At 37.4% G+C, this 27,785-nt stretch overlaps 1 protein-coding gene and 1 long non-coding RNA gene across 5 annotated transcripts in view; one reads left to right on the forward strand and one right to left on the reverse strand.

Moving 5' to 3' along the window:
- Positions 1–27,785, forward strand: part of map2k5 (mitogen-activated protein kinase kinase 5) — a 324,671-nt gene that overhangs the window by 241,039 nt on the left and 55,847 nt on the right. For 3 of the 4 annotated variants that reach the window (XM_072278042.1, XM_072278044.1, XM_072278045.1), the window contains 4 exons: positions 5,393–5,422; positions 12,731–12,763; positions 21,982–22,008; positions 22,329–22,361. In XM_072278042.1, coding sequence (XP_072134143.1) covers positions 5,393–5,422; positions 12,731–12,763; positions 21,982–22,008; positions 22,329–22,361 — 123 coding nt within the window. The remainder of the gene's footprint in view (positions 1–5,392; positions 5,423–12,730; positions 12,764–21,981; positions 22,009–22,328; positions 22,362–27,785) is intronic. The other variant, XM_072278043.1, reaches the window with a different exon arrangement.
- Positions 4,747–27,785, reverse strand: part of LOC140209679 (uncharacterized) — a 143,260-nt gene continuing 120,221 nt past the window's right edge. Inside the window, exons 3-4 of the long non-coding RNA XR_011889045.1 lie at positions 11,062–11,144; positions 4,747–5,074 (exon numbers count right to left, since the gene is read on the reverse strand). This is a non-coding gene — a long non-coding RNA (uncharacterized lncRNA). The remainder of the gene's footprint in view (positions 5,075–11,061; positions 11,145–27,785) is intronic.

The following is a 27,785-nucleotide window of genomic DNA, read 5'->3' on the forward strand; positions in this document are numbered from 1 at the left end:
ATCTGTTTGAGTAATGCTCTAGGAAGGTAAAGAATTTATTTGAGATTAATAATAACTTTTTATATAGCACTTTTCAAGCATTAAGATGCAGGCTCAGAGTGATTGCCATAGATTGTAAAGGTACATCAATAAAAGCATAAAAATATGAGATAATTAAAAATCATAAGTAAAGACAAATGTTATATCGAATATACCAAATTATATAAATGTAATTAACATCAACAGGCATGAAATAATTCTATAAGTAGGCCAAATTAAAAAGTAGATTTTCAGAGGTGTTTTCAAATGTTCCACAGTGCTAACCTGGCATACCTCAGTCAGTATAGTATTCCAGATTTTTGATGCATAGGAGCAAAAGGCCACATCACCAGTTCTCTTATGCCTCGTTCTATGAACACTAAGCAAACCAGTCTTCACAGATCTGAGGGATGTAAGGGGAGAGTCTCCAAAATATATGGAGGAGCTAGATTTTTCAGAGCCTATATATAATTAAGAGTATTTTGAAATTGATCCTAAATGCCACAGGCAGCCAGTTTAATGATGCCAAAACTGGTGAAGTGTGCTCAATTTTTTTTTTTGAGTTAAGATTCTTGCTGCTATGTTAGTAGTAAATCACATCCCTATTCTGAAGTATTAAATATGATGTATTAATCTGGTAAAGAATTAAACAAATAGTTTAAATATTACTTCTTTTTACTGACTGCAAATTACCATATTAAATTCTATATTAGTTATAGGTGAGGCAGGACATTAATATTAAATTGTCAATCTCACTCAAATCTTAAATTGTCGACTTTTTAGTAAGTTTACAGATGACACAAAGGTTGGTGGTGATGTGGATAGTGTAGAAGGTTGTCATAAGTAACAACAGGACGTTAATAGGATGCAGAGTTGGGCTGACAAATGGCAGAGAGTTCAGTTCAGAAAAGTGTGAAGTGATTCACTTTGGAAAGTCGAACTTGAAGGCAGTGTGCAGGGTTATTGGCAGGATTCTTAGCAGTATGGAAGGACAAGGGATCTTGGGGTCCACATCTCAAAATTGCAGTACAAGTTGCTAGGGTAATTAAGAAGGCATATGCTGTGTTGGCCTTCATTAGCTGGTGGATTGGCTTGAAGAGCCACAATGTAATGTTGCAGTTCTATAAAACTCTGGGTAGATCAGACTTGGAGTATTGTGTTCCTTTCCGGTTGCCTTATTATAGAAAGGGTGTGGAAGCTTTAGAGAGGGTGCAGAGGAGATTTACCAGTATTTTCCCTGGATTAGAGAGCATGCATTATGAGGGTAGGTTGAGTGAGCTCGGCCTTTTCTCTTTAGAGTGTAGGAAAATGAGAGGTGACGATAGAGATATATAAGATGATAAGAGGCATAGATAAAGTAGACAGAAAGAGACTTTTTCCCAGGGCAGAAATGAGGGCATAACTTTAAGGTGATCGGAGGAAAGAGTAGGGGAGATATCAGAGGTAGATTTTTTACACAGTGAATGGTGGGTGGTGGTAAAGGCTGATAGATTAGGGACATTTAAGAGACTCTTAGATTGACACATGGATGAATGAAAAATGGAGGGCTATGTGAGAGGGAAGGGTTAGATTGACTTTATAGTGGGTTAGAGGGTTGGCACAACAACATGGGCCAAAGGAGCTCTACTGTTCTATGTTGTATGAAGGTAGAATAACATGATCCAGTGTGGTTATAGGTGCTCTTTGATATTGAAGAGGCGATACACTGTTGGAACAAAGTTGAGTGGCCTTTCAAACTATGTCTGGTTAATTTTGTTACCTACAAAATTTAAAATGAAAAGCATTCTATGATCTCAGTACTAACACCATTGTACATTAGTGTGAATTCATGTACAATAACTTTATTAATAATTGCAATTTTTGCTGTTTTATGAACATTCGTGATTATTTTGTAAAACTTTTAGCTTTCAATATTGATGTTTGCAGATTTTGTACTGTATGTATTTCCTTTTGTGCTGTCCATTTAAAATAAATTGTATAATGAAACATTAATTATCAAGTTACATTGTGGATCCAGACATGTGATCCAAGTTTAATTGTATGTAATACTTACAGAACTCCTATGGCACTGTTCATCATCTGGAATACATGTGTGATGCTGTTCTGTTAACCTGTACTGTGTCTTTAAGGCCACTGCTCTGTGAATTGTTGAGGTCAATTAAAGAGCAGTTGTAATTGGTTGTAAATTGCAGGCCTCAGGTTAATAACTGCTTTTCTTTTTATAGATTGTTTTACATCTGTAACAAAGTGTGATGGCTAGAGTGTGACAGATGCATACTAGTTTCAAGACTTTTATGTTCCATCACAGCCAATAAATTTCTTCTAAAACATCATTCATGTTTGTTGGCAAATGCAGAAAAGCAAAGTCCCACAAAGAATTGAGGAAAGTTGTATTTGTTTTTTCTGTTGATAGATAGAAGATGGTCAAAATTATGAAAGATTTCCTTCAAGTACTGCTGTCTGAGATTTAGCTTTAATATCTCATCCAAAAAGACTGTATTTCCAGTAGTATTCCACCAGAGTGGCAGTTTAATTATGCACTAAGATCCTGGAACAAGGATGAAGAGTTGTGATTTAGAAGTGAAAATGAGCTCAGGATGACGCCATAGCTCCTCACGTCATGTGGAAAGTATTTTGGGCGCTTTCCTCACAGTAGTTAGAAGCTCAGGGTAATTACAGGTCAGGTTGTAAAAACTTTGTGCCTCAAAAACATGAATGAAAATGTGTTGACTATAAAAATATGCTAACTATTTCATTTTTATTTAATCAGGCTGATTTCATATGGCATTGTACATGGAGAATTAAGACTATTGTGGTCTCAGTTGTATCAGTGTTGGGCAGAAGAGGATAATTAGATCAAGACACTTGGAATTAACTATTTTTAAGGTTATGCATCCTGTCCTAATGTCCAATGCCCATTTGATTAGGTACCTTCCGTACCTAATAAAGTAGCCACTGAATTCATGTTTATGGTCTTCTGCTGCTGTAGCCCAATAACTTCAACGGTCAAGGTGTTGTGCATTCAGAGATACTCATCTGCACACCACCGTTGTAAAGCGTAGTTATTCCTGTCAACTTGAACCGGTCTGGCCATCCTCCTCAGACCTCTCTCAAAAACAAGGCGTTTTCGCCCACAAAACTGCCACTCACAGGATGTGTTTTGTTTTTCACACCATTCTGTGTAAACTGTTGAGATTGTTGTGTGTGAAAATCCCAGATCAGCAGGTTCTGAGACACTCAAACCACCCCATCTAGCACCAACAACCTTTCCACAGTCAAAATGAATTAGACCTCATTCCTTTGCCATTCTGATGTTTAGTCTGAACAATTGAACCTTTAGATCTTGTCCACATGCTTTTATGATTTAATTTGCTGCCACATGATTGGCTGATTAGATATTTGCATTAATGAACAGGTGCAGTTAATAAAGTGGCTGCTGAGGGTAGATTCAGTTCCAATAGAAATTGACTTGTGAATTTACCATGTTTTATTTCCTCTCACCTGAAACATGTTGTATTGCATTGAAGCTGCCTAAGCAGGTATATAATTAATTTGAGACAGTTTAACCTAGGCAATTTCCATTATAAATATAAATATGAGAATATATGATGAGTAGTACATATTAATACAAAATTTTATATATATAAAATCATTGTTTTTTGTTTCCTTTTGGATGACTGATATGTTTAGCTACGAAGAAATAAACATTGGTAAAGCATTTTATCAGGCTTTCAGAAATATCCAGAGCACTTTGTATGATAAGCTACTTCAAATGTTCACCTGCGATTGTCCGGTAGGGATATGGCCACTTTAATCAAATTAAAAGCAGAAAACGACCTATATACTAATTGACTTAGTTCTGTTTCATAATAACCCAGGGAGGAATATTGAATAGGGCAACCTGAACACAAACAAGAGAAAATCTGCAGATGCTGGAATCCAAGCAACAGACTCAAAATGCTGGAGGGACTCAGCAGGCCAGGCAGCATCTATTAAAAAAAAAGTACAGTCAACGTTTTGGGCTGAAACGTTCTGCCGAAGGATTTCAGCCCAAAATGTCAACTCTACTTTTTTCTTTAGGACAATCTGAAAGACATCTTATTTAGTGATGTACCCGCGCAAGTGGCTCCCCATACACAAAATCAGATCACTCATTGGAGTGGTGAATGAGTGCCACTTTCAGTTTGTACACTTCAGCAATCAGCAATATTATTAAAGTCTTTGCCTGTCTGAATATGGTTGTTTGTTGAGAATAGTATGGGCCGTGAGGAAGATAGCATTTGGCCTTGTTTATTGCACCAAAACCTTTGAATAACCTAATGGAATTTGTTGCTTGTGCTTAGACACAGGGTAAAATACCTGACAGTCCCTGTGTGAGATGGTTCCAGGTGTCTTTGAGAAATGAATAAGTGAATGTACAGAATTGTGTCCCAACTAATTCTCCATTTATCTCCATTGCAAGTTGATGTACACCTAATGATGCTACTTCTAATTATCTACTACCTTGTACAAGTAAGAAAAATGTGGACATTATAATTTTAGAGTGTCCTGTGCAGTGCAAGGCTGTCTTAAGAGATTTTAAAGCTACAATACAAAATGTATGGGCATTTTTCTGCCTTGATAAAATGTGGGTTTGAATTTACAGAATTGCTAAACAGTAATGACCACACATTAGTATGCTAAATTGTTTAATCTTAACACGGAGTGCTTCCAACCACTGCACAAAAAAAACTTCCCGCATTTCTTATTACTTGTACAGTAATGATCTTATTTAAACACACTCAGCAACAAGGTACTTCATTTCCTGAAGCAATCCTTGCATCGTCTACTTAGCAACTCACATTCCAGAAAATGGTCTGTAGCGTTGTATATTTTTTAAACTGAGTTTCACCAAAACAGATAAAACTAGCATTGTTCCCCATGTAGCATTGGAAACACAATGTATTCATGGGTCTGTGAAAGCTGTGATTTGGACTCAGAAGCGGAACGGTGGTTGATAATTTTCATCAGGGCCGCATCCTTCTGGAGATACAGTTTCTCTCAACCCCTGGTGATACTGAAACAGGGAAAATTAAGAAGGACATTAGAGCTTCATTAAATCTGAAGCACATTTAGTACAGTGAAATATCTGCAGGCTATTTCTTAGAAGATTACACACTATCCTCTGTGTTCTCTGTTAAAATAGATCAGCATTAGAATTTATCCATGATTAAAATAAAATCCAATACTAGGCTGTGTATGATTGACTTTTTTAATATTAACGTTTTTGGGAGTGTTAATTTGATTTGTTTTTTTATGCTGGTACCCAAGCTCTTGTCTTGGCTCTGCCCCACATGCAAATCTATAACTAGACAAATATTATTTCCTTTTGCAGCTTGCTCTTGGGAGGTTTCCATATCCTCAGGTAAGATTGTTCATTACTGGCTTTTGCCACCATGACATTCATCCCTATGTATGAAGGTGCAAGGGAGCAATCTCAAAAGTTTGTGCCACATAAAAATAAAGCTGCAGTGTTAAATTGAAATGTGCTATCTTTCCAGTGCTTTGGAAACCATTTTGCCCCCTTCTTCTGTCCTCCCAGCCCCCTTTCCCCAGGCCGTTATCTGTGTAGACTTAACAGCCTCTGGCTCGTCTGATTTAAAGTGTTGTCGGCCTACACGCTTTGAGCATCCATTAGCTGTTATTATTATGCTAATATGAATTATATTACATTATACAAATATATGCATGGTTAGATTATGCCTATGTGTCACAAATGTGGTTATTGAATAATCAAATCAGATTTGCACCTATTTTCTCTTTTGTTCCCTCTTCCCAAAAGTTTTTAAAAATAATGCCAGTAATACTAATTCTTGTGCCTATTCTGAAGGATTCCCAATGACTGATGCACATTATATACAGCTTCTCAGCTGATTGTAGCAAGTCTGCATACTAATCAAGTGTATGATTGATTGTATATTTCATGTTTGATGTACTAGATCGACTGGTGCAAGTATAAGAAATCTTGCTCCCCTTTCCCAAAAAAAAGGAGGGGGGAAAAATGACTGACTTCTCTTAGACTGCAAAAGCACGCCGGGTTAATAAATTACATTGGAATGACCCGAAGTAAAAATAACTTCTGTGCAAATAGTGCCCCTGGTATTGTAAAGCTTTGAATGTTTTCACACCCCATTAATTTATTACTTCTCTTTCTTCATCTTTAAATTTCATTTTTTTTAAATTCAGACTCCCTGCTGCAATAGTGATTTTCATCTTGTTGTTAATTTTCCCTGCTCCATATGGAGCTCCAGACATTTCACCTGGAGGCTGTACTAGATTTTGCTGTAGTGATCGCACTTCCGGAGGCCAAAACTGTCAGTTAAGGTTCCTGGTGCATCTGTCTGCACCAGGCATTTTTTTTTGTTGTTGGCACTGAGAGTGTGAATAACAAATTGGATGCACCTGAGATTTGGATGATTAGTGTGTTTGTGTATCAGTGCTATGTATGTACTCCTTGTAAGCAGATAGCTCTGGGGGGCCTAAATAGCCACCATAGGTGGAACTGTACTCAAACCTTACAGTTTGGCTTCCCCGGATACACTGTAAACATCCCTCACATTAAGAAGGTTTGGAATATTTCATCCTGCTTTGTCATTGATTAGAAAAGAGTCTTTAATTTCATTTCACCCCATGTTGTGATTAATTTGCATTCTTTGTCAGAAGTTAATGAAGTTTTTTACGGTTCACACTGAAAATCCTTGAAGACATCTTATTTGATCTTCTGTTTATACAACCGCCGGCAGATGCTGTTTTGATTGATAGCGCACTTTCATTCTCCAAGTTATTTTAAGCAACTGCTCTGTTTTGAATACAATATATAACTCGTGTTTCCCTATTTTTATGTCAATGGGAATAAAATAACAGGAATTTATGTTAGAAGCTGACATTAGCCTCTGGGAGGTTAGTCTCCTCTGTTACTACTTAACAGTGTTTTTGGTCTTTATATGGTCCTAATTTAATGAAAAGTAAAAGTTTGCTGAATAGATGTCGAGTACTAATTGGAGTCAATGCAGGACTATCCCTGAAGCAGCATGTACCAAGGTTTCTTTCTTTTCTTTCACACATCCATATTATTGACACTACTTGCCCTGAAAATGTTCATTCATATGCAGATAACTTTTCAAGGATTCAAATACTTGTCTGACTTGGAAGCTGCAATTGCAAATTTAACAGAAAAAACTAGTTAAATTGACTCCTTTAAGAATTTAAAATAAATCCTTATTTAAATATTTACTTCCAAATGAATGAATTTCAGATTCAGTCATAATTTTTAGTTAACTAATTTATTGCATTACAACATTGACAAAGAGCATGAATATTTAAATATAGGGATACTTTTCAGAAGGAAGGTTGATTAATTTAGGTACAAAACAGCACTGGAGTCTTACAATCTCTGCCATTATGTAAAATTTACAGTCCCCCAGTTGCAGTTTGCCTATATACATATTATGAAATATCTCACCAGAGTTGTTAAAATTATAAGACAACTTGAGAATACTAAGTTTCCAACCAATCCTTGTCTACTTTCTGAGAAATCAAAAGTTATAATTTAAGAAAAGAAATACAAATGTTAAAAATTAAAGCGTAACAAGTTAACCTTTTAATGCCATTCCATGTAATCTTGGAAAACTCTAATTCTCTGTTTTAAAATTAGGAAGGCTTTTCTGAGTTTCACTGCACATTAAGAATGCAGTGTGAGCTTTATATTTTAAAACTGTCAATTGAAATAAAAAGACCAGAGGAATCAAAATGTGAAGTCTAATTTCATTTTTTTTAAAAAAAGATCATACTGTGTGGATTTTATAAACCTGTATTTATGAACACAAAATCACCTGATTGATTGCTATAGGAGTTTTTCAGTTGATTCCTAGATATCTCTGATTGCCCTATTAAAAGTAATTGAAGCATAGTGCAGCATTTCCTTAGCCTGTTAAACTACTTGGAATGGATTGCAAAGGAAAACAAGGTGACATCCACAATTGAAATCCATTTCTCTGCATAAAATACGTGTGGAGATAGAAAGTATTTTTAATCTCTCTGAGAAACAAACACTCTAGTTAAACAGAAGTTAAAATCAAATTTTAGTCTACCAGAAAGCATGTAAAACAGAAACTCGAAGGTTAGTTTGACTGAAAATCTGGTCTGCCTTGGGAGACTTGATGCTGATGCTGTTAAGTCAATGTAAAAAACAAGAGTTTTGATTTTTTTTAAATGTTTTATTTACATAAACTAAAGCAAATGTTATTTTTATTATTTCCCAAGAGTCCATTTTATTCCAATTATGTGTACTCCTGACATGAAGGATTTTAATTTGTGAGGCATATGCAACTGTAGAATTAATAAGCACTGACTAAATTTCTATAATATTAACTGAGGCAATAATTAACTCAATTAATTGCTTTACTTTATTCTAATGAAATGTTGAGTTCTTGCCTGCTAGTGTAAGGAGTTTGGGTCAGTCTACCTTTCCTCACACCTGACCACAGTAATACCAAGTTATTTAGGGTCCAGTTGTCTCCACTGTTTACAGCTACAAATGCTAATTACACTGGAGGGATTTTCAGAATAGGCTGTGACATTTGCTGCTTCCCTCACCTTTAGAAAAATGTCTAAAATCCAATGAGGAAGCAAGTAATTGGCTTTAGAAGTGGATCACCAGTCAGCTCATTGCATTGTTTTTTCAGCTCTGAAATTAGGCTATAGCTGAAAATAGGAACTATTAATAACAGCGCGCTATAGCCTTTGATAAAAAATGCATTAAAGATAATTATTAACACAAGTACTGAAGTGTCAGTGCTTCAGTATTAGAAGTACTGGTAGATATTCTTCCTCATTAACTGAAACATTTAAGAAATGTGTATTCACAAATTTCATGACATATGCCAGTGATAAACCTGATTCTGAAATTCTAATTCTGAATTTTTTAAGACATCCCTGACACCATAAGGACCCTTTTCTGTAAGGTTGTTAGAGATCTCTATGTCAGCACCATTGGTAATAATTAGGTGCAAAGAAAAATTGAGACAAAGGCAGCAAAATAGTTCAAAAAGTCCTTATTTATGTACAGATTTTCACAAATTCTATTGTATTTCTTTATTTTCCAATGAATGTTTAAAAGAAGATAAATCTCTCTAGTATATAGTGACATACAAGTACTTGGATAATAAATTTACTTTGAACTTTAAAATTAATCTTAAGGTAGTATATGATGACATATACGGCCTTGATGATAAATTTACTTTGACTTTGAGACAGAAGAGGAAGAGCATGTATGATGATGCTCTAGCAGCTTAGGAGAAAGTTCAGAAGGATACTCTGTTCTCTTCTTAGATTATAAGAAAACAGAACATTAGACCTAATGTTAGTAGAGCATCTAAATGAAACACACAAACCTAATATAGCTTTAGCAACTAGTGTTAATGTACATTTTTATTTAGCTTGCTGTGGAAGCAAAGGAACTACTTAGTTCAGCCTATTTTTGGTTGCACCCTTGTATAATTTCTGGATGAAGAATCAGAAGAAGTTTACTGATCCTACAGTTTTGAAGCTGTAAATTCTGTCCGGATTTTTTTAAGTTTGATTTTTCTTTGCTTTTAGTTTTTTTTTTCCACAATTTCCTTTTAAATGTTCTTTCTCTCTATCAAATTATTTTGCATTTTGTATGTTTCATCCCAAGAGAGCTTTGCAGGATATTGATGCTTTAGTCCAAATGAGTCCATAGTTAACTAATCAGTGTCTGGGTGCACTTACATGGACATGATTAAGGGACACTTGAGAGCATTTCTACAGATGTACTGGCAGGTTCTCCAAATCTCTTTTGTATGGATTAAGTGGACAGATATTATGAATCTATTTGGAGTTTCCTACTAGCAGTATATGAAACAGGGCAACATCAATTCATAGCAATCTTGACTACAAATTATTTTTGAGGATTATTCGAAATTCATTACCAAAGTACATGTATGTTACCATATATTACCTTGAGATTCATTTTCTTGCAGGCATTTACAGAAAAATAAAGAAATACAATAGAATGTATGAAAAAATATACACAATTTATACACAAGACTGACAAACAACCAATAAGCAAAAGAAAACAAATTCTGCACATAAAAATGAGTTGTAGGGTCCATGTAGTGAGTGAAGTTATCTACACCAGTTCAGGAGCCTGATGGTTGTAAGATTATAAACCATTCCTGAACCTGGTGATGATGTACTTTGTATGACTTGTTATATTGCTATCTCTGACCCCATCACACCCTTCCACATACTACAGAACATATACTTTCCACAACTAAATACTTTGCGTAAGTTAACAACTCTTTTTATGCACTCTTTCTAATTTAAATGTTCCCTTCAGAAAACATCATCACTCTTTCTACCTTTCCTCCTCTACTCATAACCCTTCACGTCCTATGCTCCTGAATGCCTGACCCAGACAGGAGGATGCCATGTAGCTAAGGTTCCAGCTTGCCATTGAACAATCCTTTCATGCTCAGAGTCACCTTTACAATAAGATCTTACCCCATTAAATTTGAGCTTGTCAGTATGTTATACCTGGGTCCAACCATTTTTTAATTATACTTCAGATAATCTTGAGGGACAGGAAACATTTAAAATATCTGAGCAATGCTTAACAAGTGGTCCTATTACAGAAATATGTAAGTATTCACAACAAAAAAAAAATTGAAATCTTCATTTCCAATTCATTTTCCTCTTCTCTCCCATCTTCCCTATTTTTCCATTCTCTTAGCATTACTTTCAGAGCTAGAAGCTTATCCATTCATCACAGCAGAATTATGGGTTAAATTTGAAAAGCTTTGGTTAAATTAATTCCAAACTTCCAAAGGTAATAATAACATTCATTTAAAGAAACTAATTTGCATTGACGCAACCTCCAAGTTATTTATCCATTGTATTGGTTATGTTTTCCTTGCCGCTTTTCACACCGCATGGATTTCTGGGCAGACTGACGTAAACAGAAGTGAATGGTGCTTTGCTCACCCTCTGGAAACACATCTTTCTTCTTGAGCCAGGACTTCAAACTGGTTCCAGGAAGTGCAGGTCACAGAGTGAGATAACCTATGCTGTAAATAAAGGCAACTAATCATTTTATAATTCTTGACTATTAATTTCTCTAACAGGGGATAGAGGAGGTACCTTAGTTTAAAAAAAACATTTCCTCACCCCTGTGCTTTCTGTCTCTTTTTATTAAATCCCTCCTTCCCCAGCAATTTGGACTAAATATTTTATTCCTGCTGTTCAGTCATCAAACAACCTGAATTGGTCCTTTTCATTTGATTCTCCTATGCACAATGAGGTGTAAACCAAATTAGATTGTTGAAATTAATTTGTTAAATTGAAGCTGTGGTTGTATTTCCAGAATACTGAGTGCTAGCCTAGCTCAGGAATGGTACAGATTTTGAAAGCTCAGTCTTAATCATTCCTTTTCAGAAAGGTTCTTTAGGATGTGCTCTGATAGATATTTAAGTGCTCAGGTATTAAATTCACACATTTAACCAGTAAATTAGAGAGCACTCAAATAGCTGCTTGTTCAGGGAACAACCAGACAATAGTTTGAAAAGCACTGAATTTTCACTAGGTGATAAAAATATTAGAGATAAAAATTTGTCAACTGATATGGGAAGGCCTGACCTGGGTCACTAGTAAATCTCTTTGAGAAGAGCTTTAGGGCAAGTCATAATTCCAGTGTGGAAGTGAGAGATGAAAGCTATAGCTGGTTTCTTCTGTAAGTTACGTTTCAGGTAGGTGAATCCATTTTACTACGCTGATTGTGCTGTTGATAATCATGTAAAAGAAAACGGTGGAAGGTCTGCATCATCACATTCTGTCAAAAAGCATCACCATGGCAACTGAAATAGAAAGAAATCTGACAGCGAATGTCATCTTTTTTCTTCCCGCTCCTTAACCAGGGGCTTTGATTAAATGGTGAAATGCCACGGGAAAACTGACAAAGTGCTCAATCCACAGACACGATTCATTGAAAACAAGGTGAATGATAAAAAGTCAGAACTACAAACACTTAAAAATGTGAACAAAAAATGCACCGGAATGTTGGAAGTGTGCAGCTGGCCTGTCAGCAAATGAAGGGAGAAATGGTGTTACCATTTTACGGCAGAAGACATTCTTATCAGAGCTAGTGCCTCTGATAAAATCGTCTACTTGCAAAATATCAACTCTGCTCTTCACTTGGTGCTGATTCCACATAAAGGACAACAGTTTGAAGTCGACAAGTTTGATTTTCACAGAATTACAACAGCATTTTTCTATAGAAGAATTTTTCATATTTCCTTGGCATTTCTTACGAAATAATCACAGGCTGATTTTAACTTCTTTCCAGTTAAAATCAAAGATGCCTTTGAAGAAATTAATACTTATGAAACTAAGTGTTTTTGTTATGACACATTTTAAGATGCTCAACTTGGTGCTACATAAACACATATGCTTTTGATATTATATGTGTAAGTAGCAAATGAAGCTTTGATTTTTTTTAATAATAATTAGCTTCCTACTCTGATATTTAAAGGGACCTTAAAGTAATATATAGTCATTTATACTTATGGAACATAATTTTCCATAATGTGTTAATACAATTCTCTGTACTCCATAAACAAAATAGTTCTAATGATAATTTTTGCACTTAAACTGGCAGGTACAAAGACCTGGGGAAGCTCTGAATGAAGTGGTAGGTTCACAGATGCAGGTTTGCTTTTTAATGCTGTCAACAAGCCTCCTGTTGCACTGCCACTATGTTTGTTTGCCTCTCTTCTTTCAGTGACCAAGTCTGGCACTTTTGAGGATTTGCCTGTTGTTTTGGAATGCTCATTTGACAGAATATATTAAACCTGGTTTATGACAAAAAGTAGGGGGAATAATTAACATCAAGACAACAGATTTGAAACCATGTGTAACAAAAAAAGTGTCAAATTATGAATGGGAGAACTAAGGAATACAGATTTTGAGAATGAGAGAATAAATAATTCTAAGGAATTTAGATGAATTATGAAAATATCACTTTAAATTCAGGACCTTAACTGGAGCAGGTGATGAAATCACTCCCTATATACTTTCATGAGTATAGCTTTAGTTGGTAACACCAATTCTAAAACTTTAACCAAATTTGAGGTTGAAATCAGTTCACCCACTGTTTCTGTAAAACGAGCACGTTACTTAAATACTTTCTCAAAATGGACAAATTAAAAACTGAGTGCAGTACTGCACATCTATCATACACAGATTTAAAAATAACTTGAACTGCTCCATTAACTCCACCTAAGTCAGTATATAAAGTGTGATCATTCTTAAGAGGTTGGAGATGTGATTTCTGTGACACTCAATTTTGCATGTTCAAACAGGTGCAAATTAAACTGTCTTCCTAAACATAACTAATTATTTTCATGTTTAAGAATGTTACAAACTGCAAAATTCCTTTTTAATTTCAACTCTTTTGTCCTCCACGGAACAGCTCACAAAATTCTGTAGCAGAAGTGTATATCACGTTGTTTACAATGGAAGTGGGGCTGCTTTGAGGAAGAAAGTAAAAGGGGTTATGTTTGTCAATACATAAATTTATTACCTCTGCCTTTTAACTCAATTTCATGAAAAGTCTGTAGACTTAAAACAGAAGTATCATTGCAATTTTTATGCTTTCTCAGTCTGAGTGAACCTTGTAAGGAACTGAACAACTGCATAACCAGCTATGCATTAGCACTTGCAAGAAGTGAAGTTCTATCTCAATAACTTAATCTGGACTAGTTCCTGAGGATTGGAGGGTGGCTAATGTAACCCCACTTTTTAAAAAAGGAGGGAGAGAGAAACCAGGGAATTATAGACCGGTTAGCCTAACGTCGGTGGTGGGGAAACTGCTGGAGTCAGTTATCAAAGATGTGATAACAGCACATTTGGAAAGCGGTGAAATCATCGGACAAAGTCAGCATGGATTTGTGAAGGGAAAATCATGTCTGACGAATCTCATTGAATTTTTTGAGGATGTAACTAGTAGAGTGGATAGGGGAGAACCAGTGGATGTGGTATATTTGGATTTTCAAAAGGCTTTTGACAAGGTCCCACACAGGAGATTAGTGTGCAAACTTAAAGCACACGGTATTGGGGGTAAGGTATTGATGTGGATGGAGAATTGGTTAGCAGACAGGAAGCAAAGAGTGGGAATAAACGGGACCTTTTCAGAATGGCAGGCGGTGACTAGTGGGGTACCGCAAGGCTCAGTGCTGGGACCTCAGTTGTTTACAATATATATTAATGACTTGGATGAGGGAATTAAATGCAGCATCTCCAAGTTTGCGGATGACACGAAGCTGGGTGGCAGTGTTAGCTGTGAGGAGGATGCTAAGAGGATGCAGAGTGACTTGGATAGGTTGGGTGAGTGGGCAAATTCGTGGCAGATGCAATTTAATGTGGATAAATGTGAAGTTATCCACTTTGGTAGCAAAAATAGGAAAACAGATTATTATCTGAATGGTGGCCGATTAGGAAAAGGGGAGGTGCAACGAGACCTGGGTGTCATTATACGCCAGTCATTGAAAGTGGGCATGCAGGTACAGCAGGCGGTGAAAAAGGCGAATGGTATGCTGGCATTTATAGCGAGAGGATTCGAGTACAGGAGCAGGGAGGTACTATTGCAGTTGTACAAGGCCTTGGTGAGACCACACCTGGAGTATTGTGTGCAGTTTTGGTCCCCTAATCTGAGGAAAGACATCCTTGCCATAGAGGGAGTACAAAGAAGGTTCACCAGATTGATTCCTGGGATGGCAGGACTTTCATATGAAGAAAGACTGGATGAACTGGGCTTGTACTCGTTGGAATTTAGAAGATTGAGGGGGGATCTGATTGAAACGTATAAAATCCTAAAGGGATTGGACAGGCTAGATGCAGGAAGATTGTTCCCGAAGTAGGGGAAGTCCAGAACAAGGGGTCACAGTTTGAGGATAAAGGGGAAGCCTTTTAGGACCGAGATTAGGAAAAACTTCTTCACTCAGAGAGTGGTGAATCTGTGGAATTCTCTGCCACAGGAAGCAGTTGAGGCCAGTACATTGGCTATATTTAAGAGGGAGTTAGATATGGCCCTTGTGGCTACGGTGATCAGGGGGTATGGAGGGAAGGCTGGGGTGGGGTTCTGAGTTGGATGATCAACCATGATCATAATAAATGGCGGTGCAGGCTCGAAGGGCCGAATGGCCTACTCCTGCACCTATTTTCTATGTTTCTAATCACTTTTTAATCAGACTTAATAAGTTTTGAGGATGGTTAGCTGAAACAATACCTCTTTAAAATAAAACGATTATATGTAATGTCCAAGAAGTTTAACACATTATTTTTTTAATTTGTGCCTTGCCTTTTTCCCTTTCTTATTTTCCTTAGTTAGGTACTCCTGTGGCTGTTGGGATTGGCTATTAACTAACTCTGAAGCTTATGTTCGCAGTCCTCCACAATCAATTATTTGGGAGCATCTTAAAGTCAGTCCTGTGATGATTAAAAATTCAACTCATCTGTTCTCACTTTAACTGGGATTAGATCCAATAATCAGGTAGAGTGTGGCACTGAAATCTCTGATTTACTTGGTCTGTGTGCCAGACTTTAATAGATTACAGACCCACAAAAAAATCCAGTGTTTCACAATTCTCAAGCCACATCTGCCAAGATTTCACTTCTACCAAATAATTACTAAATAATTTTCAACTTTTTAAATTTCTTGTTGGATACCTATCTTACAAAGAATTTCTCTCTTGATTTTGCTTTTGCCTTTGAGGAATTTGCTTTTATATTCATAGTGATTTTATGTCTTAATTGTATTAATGATAAGCTGTCAAGAAACTCTTAAACTCCCTCCCATGTTCCTATTAATAGTTAAGATAGTTAGAAGGATAATAAGCTAGCATTAATTCATTGACTACAGGGTAGTCCATTCCTGAAATTTGAAGCAAACTAAATTGCAGAGAAGTAGCTAATACTTACCATTTTTTTCCACTTTGCTAAGTTTTGAAGTGATGATATCATATTATCTTTGCAACACCGCCAACTTGTATATTCATGTTGCAGGTGAGAAACCAGTAAGGGGTTCGCAAATCACAGCCAGCTAAACAGCCTCAGATCATTCCATGAGGTTATTGTTGATCTCATTTACAATTCTATTGGTCTCCATTGCCAAACCTTGCCCCACTATAAATACAACATTAGTAGTTACCTCAAACCTATAATTAAAATTAAATCACAAATGCAAGAGTTAAAGCAATCATGCTGTGCCTACCAAACATTTACTGGTTCAATTTGTATGTGTGAATATGATGATATTGGACTCCCCTTTAAATTGACTATCCTTCAATTAACACCTTTGTTGTAGAATGAGAGAAGTATTTTCCCGATGATTACTGCACAGATTTCTAGTTCTGGTCTGTAAAACAACTGTTGAAATTATATTTCAATCAACTTGATAATTAACAAACAGGATCATAATATTTTGTACATATTAATTCATTTTACACACATGTGTGTGTAAGATTGATCAAATACTCTAATTTAATTGGGCCATATTTTATAGAGGGCTCATTAGTTGTGTTGATGTTTTTATAGGACAGATTTTCAGCTCCATGTTAATCCATTTATTAAATTGGTGACGGGCAGGGGTGCAGAAGGTTGGGGTGGGGGGAGGAACAGAGAGGGGAAAAAGGAAAGGACAGAAGAGGTGGAGTTTAATAAAAACCACTGAAAACAACTGTATAATCCAAACTGGCAATCTGTACAATCAGTGTGTCAGCATGGGGAAATTATGCATAATGAAACCATTGGACCACAGCATGCTCTTAATACTCTTTACATAGAATGCCGGTCTGGATCAATCTAAACATCCAGCAATGTTTAGATAGAATATGTGCAGTTATAATAAATTGTAGTTGTGGGCAAACAGAATGTTCCACTTTGCTTAGGAGAGGCTGGGGTACAAATTCCCCTCCAAACTGGCTAATTCGGCTTTTCTAAAACGTTAGTAAAATTTCAAATGCACTTTTGGGAAGGAGAGCTGATAGCTAATATTTCCAACTAGCGGGTCTCTCTAGTACTTGGACAGGAGTAGTGGGAGGAAAGTAAAACTACACATCTGTACTTAATTATTAGAATGAATCAATTATGCTGTTACAACAACGCCAGATTTAACTGAAACATTCAGATCATGCTTTGTGTTTTTGCATAATGTAATGGAAAATAATTATATCACATTAGAATTGTAATTTGACATTTTTGACATTTTTTTAAAATCATCGCTGCTTTTGGGTTGGACAAGTTGGTGATGAGTAAATGACCAATCGTAAAGTATTTAAGTTTTTCATTAAGAAAGATGACATTACAGGCAGACTGATAGATTTTGAATAACACACACACACACACATGCACAGTGCTGGAGGAACTCAGCTGGTCAGGCAGCATCTATGAAGAGGAATAAAGAGCCGATATTTCGGGCCGAGGCCCTTCATTGTGACCTGGTGAAGGGTCTTGGCCCTAAACGTTGACTACTTATTACTCTTCATAGATGCTGCCTGACCCACTGAGTCCCTACGTCATTTTGTGTGTGTTACTCAAGATCTCCAGCATCTGCAGATCCTTTTGTTTTAATGATAGATTTTGAATTAGTTGGCAGCAAAGTAACCTTTTTGCTAAAACATAGTCTTTTTTGTCAGTGTCTTTCATCCTAAGGGCATAAATTTGAATCTCTTGAACCTACAGAGATAAGATTTCCACCTATTACTTGTAAAAGATTCAGAATGTAAATTTATTTATCACTTGTATATTGAAACATCCAGAGAGATGCCTCATTTATTAGCAAACAACAAACCTAAGGCTGTGCTGGGGGCAGCCCATAGGTATCGCCACATATTCGGAGGCCAATATAGCATGCCCAGCAGTACAATACAGAAAACAACAAAACAGAACAATGTGAAATAATATCTGTAAACTTCAGTCCGGGTCACATTATATATTAAGAACATAAAAAATAAGAGGACTAGACTATTCGGCCTCTGATTCCTTTTCAGAAGATCTTTCCCTCAGCATCACTTGTGTACTCTACTTACATATCCTTCAATTCTGTTAAAATCCAAAAATCTATTAATATCTCTGTCTGGAGTACAACTGAGCTCTCGAGTAGAGAATTCAAAAGTCTCACAATCCCCTTATTGAAGAAGTTTCTTCTCATTGCTGTCCTGTACACTTTATTTTGAGAGTGATCCCTGGTTCTAGAGACCCAGTCAGCAGAAACATTTTCCCTGCACCTACACTGTCACAACCCATAAGTATTCTGTATGGTTGAATGACATCACTTCTCATTCTTTGGAAATTCAGAATATAGACACAGTGAGCTTAATATTTCCACATACACCAAACACAGCATTTCAGTAATCAATCTCGTCAACCTTCACAAAAATATTCTCTTTTGCTGGTTTGAGGGAGTTTAGGCCCAACTTGCTTAATCTCATCTCACAGGAATGTTCCCAGCTGTAAACACCGTTCCAAGGGTCATTTTGGTAATCTTTGTTGCACACTATCTATCATGAGTATGTTCTGACTTACTTAGAGAAAACAGTCTTTGTAGACAATATTCTAGATATAATATCACTTGGGCCACGTATATTTTAAATTACTCTAGACTTAAAATTATCTTGCAAGAAAATCCATTTACCTTCCAAACTGCTTGCTGTACCAACATGTTAATTTTCAGTCATTTGTGTTCAAGGACACTGGGTCCCTTCAAAAGCCAACCCGTAATATTCTCTCATAATTTAAAAAAATCAATTTGTCTGTTATCTTTTAATGGCAAACACCTGGCCTTAACTCAGTACCAAAGATCACACATGAAATTTCAAAAGCAGTCACCCTGTTACTTATGCCAGAATTGCATCTCTTGCAAGCTTCAAATGCCATTCTTACTGGAGAAAACAGATGAGGAGGGCATTTATTCAGCTAGAAGTTCACATCTGCCATCATCTTTAAAGATGCAGGAAATCTGGTCTCATCATATGGAATCTGTCTAAATTTTGTATTAGAGCAACATGCAGTTCAAGTCACTTCCCTGGTCTAGAACTGCTAGTTCGGTGCCAGTGATCTTCGTCAGTATCTTGAAAAACACAAAAATACTGCTGAAGCTGAAAATCTATAATAAGAAGGCATGCTGGTAAAACTCAGACCTAGTAATAGTTAGACATCAAACATATTCAGGGTGGCATGGTAGTGTAGTGTTTGACGCAATTGCTTTACAGCATCAGTGATCACCAATTGGGGTTCGATTCCAGTCACTGCCTGTAAGGAGTTTACACATTCACCCCTTGAATATGTGGATTTCCTCTGGCTACTCCTGCTTCTTCCCACATTCCAAAGACGTACAGTTAAGGTTAGTCAGTTGTGGACAAACTTTGTTGGCGCTGGACGCATGGCGACACTTGCAGGCTGCCCCAGCACTACCTTGATTGATTTGATTTGACGCAAGTAGTTTTACTGTATGCTTCGCTGTTTCAATGTACATGTGACAAGTAAAGCTAATCTCTGGAAATCATTATTGTAAGTGTAGAGAAGTAGAAGTGGGGAAAACAAAGGAATGATTGTGATACAGTGAGACCAAGAGAGTCTGAATGGTGACAGATTTAGTGGAGGTGCTGGCTGAGCATTGCGGTGAAGGCTCGTTGTAGCTGCTGTAACTGGAGGCTATGTAAATCGAAGGAGCTATATCAGAGGAGAGAAGGGAGGGGGCAAAAACAATGATACTGTGAGATACAAAATAATGAATCCCTGGACATCAAAACAAAATGCTGCAAATATTCAGCAGGTTATAATCAGTGGAGAGAGAGAAAAACTGAGTTAAAGTTACAGGTTGAGCCAGCTGGGGCTATTCTCTTTGGAATGAAGGAGAATGAGCAGCAACTTGATAGAGGCATACAAGATTATGTGAGTCACAGAGTGTACAGCCTCTGCCCCTTCCCTGTTCAGTCCTGACGAAGGGTTCCGGCCTGAAACGTTGACTGATCGTTTCCACGGATGCTGCCCGACCTGCTGAGTTCCTCCAGCGTGTTGTGAGAGTTGCTATATTAGGCTTCATTGGGACAGCATAAAAAGCCCGTAGCAGTAAGGAAGAATGGAGTGTTAAACTGACAGACTAAGCTTAGTGTCAATCTTGTGAACTAAGTGTTTTTTTGCAATGTACTTTCTCCAATGTAGAAGGAACCAAAATGTGAGCTCCCAGTGCAGTATACTAAATTGGAAGAATTAAAGGTGAATTGCTGCTTCAACAGGCAGAGATTTAAAAAAAAGAGATGAGCTTTATTTGTGACATGTATATCAAAAAATACAGTGAAATGTATCATTATTTGTCAACAACAACACAGTCTTAGGATGTACTGGGGGAAGCCCTCAAGTGTTAGCGTGTTTCTGGCACCAGTATAGCATGCCCACAACTTACTAACTGTAAGCCTTACGTCTTTAGACTGTGGAGGAAACCCATGCGGTCACGGGAAGAACGTACAAATGCCTTACATCATCAGCAGGAATTAAACTGCGATCGCTGATTGCTGACGCTGTAAAGTGTTACGCTAACCGCTATGCTACCATGCTGCCTACAGGAATCCCTGAGTTCGGGGATGGTTGTGGTCAATGCCTGTTTTTGTTGTGGGGGAACAATTGTCACACAGTTCTCATTTGCAACTTACTGAATCTGAAAAGACACCTTGACTTGGCATCTCTACCATTGAGGACCACCTTTCCTCCATTAATTGTAGCCCTGGATTCCAGTCACAGACATCAGGTATAAAGGATATCAGGTATAAACACAAGATGCTGGAGGAACTCAGCAGGTCAGGTGGCATCTGTGAAGGAAAAGGGTAAGTTGACATTTTGGGTTGTGACTCTTCATCTGGATTGAAAGATAGAGCGGAGATAGCCAATATGAAAAAAGTGGAGGTAAGAACTATCTCGACTCAAATTGTTGGCAATCCATAGCCCTCCACAGATGTTGATGAATCTGCTGAGTTCCTCCAGCATCTTTTTGTGTTGCTCCAGATTCCAGCATCTGCTGTCTGGTGTCAGCTCTATCAGTGCACTGTCAGTCTCGTTTCCAATGCTCCTGCAATACCAAGAGCTTTACTAAAATCGGTAGTAGATGTGGGGTAGCACAGAACAGGCTTTATCATGCAGCTAACTTGGTTACTGCTGGGCCACAGAATGTTTGGTGTCAACACTGCATATACTGGAATTAGGAAATTCCACTCCCCTGTGCAGATATCCCTTGCCTTGGTAAGCAGAAATTTTCATCCAAAAAAAATGTAATTTCCCTAGTATTCAGTTGGAACTGACATAGTTCAGATTTCAACTAATTCATAGGGGAAGAATGTATGAGTGAAGATTCTAATTAAAAAAAATTGCTGGTTTGAACATTCTCTCCGTGTTGGGAGGGAGAAGATTGGTCAATTCATTTGTAATTTGTGCTCATGTTCACTGGGTATAAGCAACCAGTACGTTTTGTGTTTTGAAACATCTTTTAATCTGAAAACAACTGGATTTGAATTCCAGGGGAACAAATGCAGCATTTAATCTTGGATTTATACCAGAACCAGGGAATGTTATTTATATTGTATGGTGTAAACAGCACTGTAACTGTATTATGCTTTCTTTTCCTCTCACTTGTATAACCTGGAGGGTACTAAAAAGTGTTTTGCAAAATTAACATTCTGCTGACTTTCCCCTATAAATGAGAAGAATAGCTATTAACATTTGTGTATTTTCATTATGTAAATGGTGTTAACACATGCCCACAAATTGCCACCAGCTATGCAATAATTTTCTCTCAGTGATCGTAATGTGTCCAAGTGAGTCATTTTGATTATGACATGCTAATTACATATTGCCTTTCAGATTCAGAAAAACCAGGGATCTTTAATGGTAAGGTTTTATGAGTTTGCGGAGAAAAAAAAATTCACTTTTTTTTCCTGCTGGCTGCCTTTTTGCATGCTTGAGTGCTTTACTTTAAACTTAGTAAATTGCATTTTTGTTACAACAAGCACTAAAGTGCCTGTAGTAGATTAGGTATCATTAGAAATAATAGAACATCTAGGGTGTCAATGTTTTTATAAGACTTTCACGCTGTTGATTAATCTTGCAACATTTTACTGCATTAATGATTTTCTCAGTCTACTGTAAAAGGCTGCTTGTACGCTAATACTTCTCTCTATTCCACCCCTCCCCCCTCCTTGCCATTTCAGCCACTACAGTTATTGCAGTGCATCGTTGATGAGGTGAGTCACCGTCTTATGTGCTTTCTCTTCTAAAGTCATTCTTAATGGCCTGGAAAGTTTTATTTATATAATATACACATTATTTTTTCCTTAATGAAGCTCTTTGCTCAGAACAGTCTCCTAAGACCTGCCACCCAGTACAACCCCTTAGTCAACAGACCCAGCCAGGCCAGACTTGTATAGAGCTCAAAGCTGACCTTATCCATGTACACCATTCAGGCACAGTACAGGAACTAGGTAGAGCCATGGCTCGAATTGCTGAATAATTACCTTTAGACTAACCTGAGCGGGAGACTTCCCAAGAGGCTCAGCTCATTTAATGGCTCTAAAACTCAATCTAGAGGATGTCAGTGGTCATGCTTGATTATTTGCTGTGGTATTTTATGAAAGCAATAAAAAAAAAGCTTGAGACTGAGGAAAAAATAGAGAAACGTTGACTAATTTCAAGGTTTTTTTTTGCCTCTGAATTGGGTCCCTTTGGTGTGACAGGTATTGTGACAGTTTCATGCTGCCTTGCCTTGGTTATTTCAGCACTATGAAGGAGTGCTGCTGTGTCTCCTCAGTTTATAATTGACAAGAGACCAGAGATAGCCCCTAAACGGTGACGGAACTCTTCTGTTCTCATACTGACATTTTACGTTAATAAATAGCTCATATTAATGAATTTCTATCATTTGTGAGTTTTTATCCCAACCCCCAAACACAGGGAGATATTTTCTTTCTCTCTGCTTAGCTCCATCTCCCTCCTCCTCTGGCTGTTTATGACCACAGCGGCCCTTGATTTTTGATTGTTTGATTATTTTTATCCAGATTTTTCGCAAACTGCAACTGTGTTCGCCCTCAGGCAATAGAATATTGATTACACTGTAAAATAACAAAATTTGCACACAGGCTATAAGAGATCATCAGGGATATTTTACCACCCCCTCCCCCTCTGCCTTTTCCTGTGGTCTTTTTCTCGGTATACACATTAAGTGTGTTTTGTTGCTTCTGTGCCTTTTTCTTTATGCCTGAGCACTTTGCTGACATGTGCTAATCACCAAATGCCAAGAGAGAGTCCAGTTGGTGTTACCACACACTAAACATACTGAACTTGTCCTTTAGCTCATAGATTGCAGGTAATTAATAATTAAACTGTTTCAGTTGTAATGGGTTGACCTCCATGAACTGTTCATTACTCACATGGCAAAGGCATCACTCAAAGTATTTTTTCATTGCCCTTCTCTGTACCCTAGCTGCATACGTAGAATTCAGTAGGCCACCTAAATTTAAGCTGACCAAGTGTTTGCTTAAGCCACTGCAAATTGAAGTTTTCTATAATGTGAATTTTGTGCTTTGAGAAAGGGGACAATGTTTGTATCCTCTATCTGCCATTTTGTTCAAAATAGCAAAATACACTGAGGCAGGTAATTTTGTCAAAATTCCACATCTGTGTCCTTATTCAAGTGTGACTTTTTGGCACTATGCTCACGTGTGCTTAGCCATGGTTGAAGCAATTTTTTTATATCAGATAGCTTAACAATTCTTTGACCTACCATTTTTAAATCTCCCGAAACCTGTTTTTTTCCAGAATCTTGTTCAGAATTATCCTTCAATAACTAATGTCATTTATTGTTTGGCAAATGAGTTATCAAACAATCCAAAATAGAATTGCCCCTATCATTTACTTTGAGCCTAAAATAAAGCAAATTAGTAACACAGGTGAACTCTTAATGAAATGTATAGGCATTGAACTGATGCCTGGGAGTCTATTTCTAAAATCCTTTCCTCCTTGCTTTAATCTATACAAAAGAGAGGGTATCTGAATTAAGTGATTGCATATTAATACTCTATTCATAACAATGTTGTCCTGTGCATCAATGAGCTCTTTATTTGCTCCTAAAACTGTGCTAATGAAGAATTTGTCAGATTGGTCACATTGACATCTCTGGATTCTAAGGTCATAGGTTCAAGTCCCACTTCAAGACATAAGTAGATTAAGCTAGGGTGACACTCTGCTGTAAAGTACTAAGAGAACACTGTATCATCTGCACTGTTGTCCTTCGACTGAGACTTTAAACCATGGCCTTGTCAGCCTGTTCCTGTGACCCAGAAGAAAATGAGACCTGTGTCCAGACCAATATTCTTCTTTCAGCTGGGAAAAAATATTGTCTTGTCGTACATCTCTTTATTCATTCACAGAAGATATGGGTGTCACTGAAAATGTCTGCACATATTACTCATCATGAATTGATAGTGTCTTCTTGAGATGAAGTAGACTGTTCGTTGACGCTACTCATTAGTGCTTCTGTGCAAGAAATTCTAGGACTTGGACCCAGCATCAATAAGGATTGGCTTCCTCTACTGCTGCGATGATGCCATATTCATATAGGAGGAGCAACACCTCATATTCCATCTGGGTAGCTTCCAACCTGATAGCATGAACATCAATTTCTCTAACTCCTCCTCCACCCTCCTCTCTTTTTCATTCCACATTCTGATTCTCCTGCTTCCCTTTCTTCCATAGTCCTCTCTCCTCTCCTATCAGATTCCTTCTTCAGTCCTTTCCCTCTTCTACTTATCCCTTCCCAGGTTCTTTCTTCAGCCCCATCCCTACCCGCTCACCTTCTCCCCCACCTGGCTTCACCTGCCAGCTTGTACCCCTACCCCTCCACCCCTCCTTCTTATTCAGGCTTCTTCCCCCTTCCCTTTCAGTCTTGATGAAGAGATTCAACCCAACATATCAACTGTTTATTTCCTCCATAGATACTGCCTGCCAGCTGAGTGTTTTACTCGAAGTTTCCAGCATCTGCAGAATCGCTCGTGTTAAAGATTTCCAAGTCAGGCATGCCTGATTCGGAAACATGCAAGCAGGGGTGTTCTCATGTGCTTGTTTTTTCTGTGAAGGTTTTGCTGTAGTGCAATTTGCAAATTCTTCACACAGGTGATGGAAGAATTGATGATATAGGTTAGTGGATGGGTTGCCAATTGAGCAAGCAGTCTTCTACTGGATGGAGCCGAGCTTCTTGAGTGTTAACGAAGTGGCACTCATGGAAGCATATGGGAAATATTTCATCATACTCCCACTTTGTACTACGTCAATGGTAGCAGGGCTTCAGGGAATTATGAGATAGGTCACACATTGCTGAAGCCGCAGTATTTCTGTGACCGCTTCAGTTATATTTCTGCTCAATGGTTACCTCCACTATCCTGATGGTGATAATACTCTTGAAAGTGATAGATGGTTAGGCTTCTTATAGTATAGTAGTTAGCATAATTGCTTTACAGTGCTGGCGATCACCAGTTGGGATTTGCTGTACATTCTCATCGTGATCACGTGGATTTCATCTGGGAACTTCTGCCTCCTTCCACATTCCAAAGACAAACAGTTGGGGTTAGTAAGTTGACAGCATGTATGCTAGGTTGGCACCGGAAGCGTGGCAACACTTGCCTATTACCACCACGATCCTCAGTGATTTGATTTGAAGCAAATGGCAATGTTTCAAAGTACACATGACAAGTAAAGCTATTTTATTTTCTTTAAAAAAAACAGCAGTGCTATAGCTGGGATGTTGTTTGGCCAATTGTTTATTGTTTCCCATGGATGCTGCCTGGCCTCCAGCATTTTGTGTGTGTTGCAGAACAGAGTGACCTTAGTTTGAAGATGGAACAAGAACTGTGCAATGATTTTTCTTAGTAGAATAATAAGTGGATTAGTGAAGACAAGATGATATTGGTTTTCCCACTACTTGCCGTAAACCCTCTCTGGATATGTCAGTCAGAAGTTATTGAACTAATTCATACTTGGTGATAGACACTGGAGTCCTCACTCAGAGTACATTCTGTGCCATATCTTCTCTCAGCGGTTCTTCTGTATGACGTTCAACATGGACTGAGCACACCATTAGGTACAAACAGAAGGAAGTTTCCTTTGCTACGGCCTAATGCCATGAGACTTATGGACATACAGAATTAATGTTGATGGATCCCAACATTATTGAGCACAGAATCTTGAAGTCTTTCTTACCAAAGAACCAGTTCATTTCCTGATGATGGGTGAATCCAGGAGACTGAAAAAAAAAGATTTTCTGAATTTAGCTTCTCAAGCTTGTGCTTGACTGATCGTGGGACAGCACTAGTAATATTGTTCTATGATGTTAATGAAAATGGCCTTGTTCGTTTGAAGGGATTGGATGTGCATTTATTGTATCCAAACCCACTGCCTACATTGATGTTAAACGTTTATTTCAATTTCAGTCTTATTGTTGTTTACATGCGTTGTGTTTAAATGGTTGTTGTGTGCATCTACATAGTTAATTTCAAAGCAGTTAATTGTGTTTTAAACTCTTTGGGACATGCTCTGAAATTATAAGACACTAAATTAATGAAGGATTCTTTTATAGGTACAGTCTTCATTTTTAGCTCTTAAGCTATCCTTTTCATACTTAGCAAATTGTCAGTAAAGAATGCTCATCTTTAGAAATGTTTTTAACCAAACTATATATGTAAATAAAATAACAAATGTCTAATGATGAATTTTAATTAATGCCTCGGTAATAGGGTCCATACCAGTCATTAGCTCCTCAAGCTTCACTTGTACTAACTGCTTTTATATTGCCCTTGATTTAATTGGGATTTAAGAGGAACAGTGTTCATGAGCCTCTTCCTGGTGTTTGCACCACTGAATCATTCCTCTACATTAGTAGCAGGTTACAGAGCCAGACTGCTGCAGGGATAAAATAGCTTTTTTTTAGTTTAAACATGGGGAACTGACTCTCGAACACCACCAAGACAGAATCTGAAATTGAACAAATTTAAACTTACTTAAGTTTACATTGTAGGAAACATTTGGGGATGATGTCAACCTTTGATTCACTACCAGGCTCCCTCTGAAACTAAATTTACATTACAGTACTCTGTGTATTATGCTAGATATTTTCATGAATTAAGTTGTGAACTTTCACTAAATCGTACAAATATCCACATCTTTTTCTGTTTAAGTATAAGAAGTTCTTTGTCCTTTTTTATCTTGGTGCACAAGAAACTAAAGAATGGTAATGTTACTACTGTGCCCCTCCCCATACAGTAACTGCACATATATAATAGTGGCCCTGGCCCACCTGCTTAAAAGAAATTCACACCTGCTCAAACTACGTGTATCAAAAATAGTCAATAAAAATTTTAATTGGCCTTTTTTATATTCTTTTGATTCGTGCTGGCAGCTGCCACGACTTGTTCTGCCAGAGTCCATGATTACTTGCCTCTAGTAATAGAGAAAAGATTTAAATAACTTACCAACCAACAAAAAGATCAATAAAAATATCAGTGGACTACAAATACTGCTCCAGAAGTAGAAGTCTGTTGGTAAAATGACCTCAGTCTTGCTCTTGGAGATGTTCCTGGTTCCCAGAGTAATTCCCAGAGTAAGATTAGACCCTGTGTTAA

The sequence above is a fragment of the Mobula birostris genome, chromosome 14 (assembly GCF_030028105.1).
Source record: "Mobula birostris isolate sMobBir1 chromosome 14, sMobBir1.hap1, whole genome shotgun sequence".
Classification (NCBI taxonomy): domain Eukaryota; kingdom Metazoa; phylum Chordata; class Chondrichthyes; order Myliobatiformes; family Myliobatidae; genus Mobula; species Mobula birostris.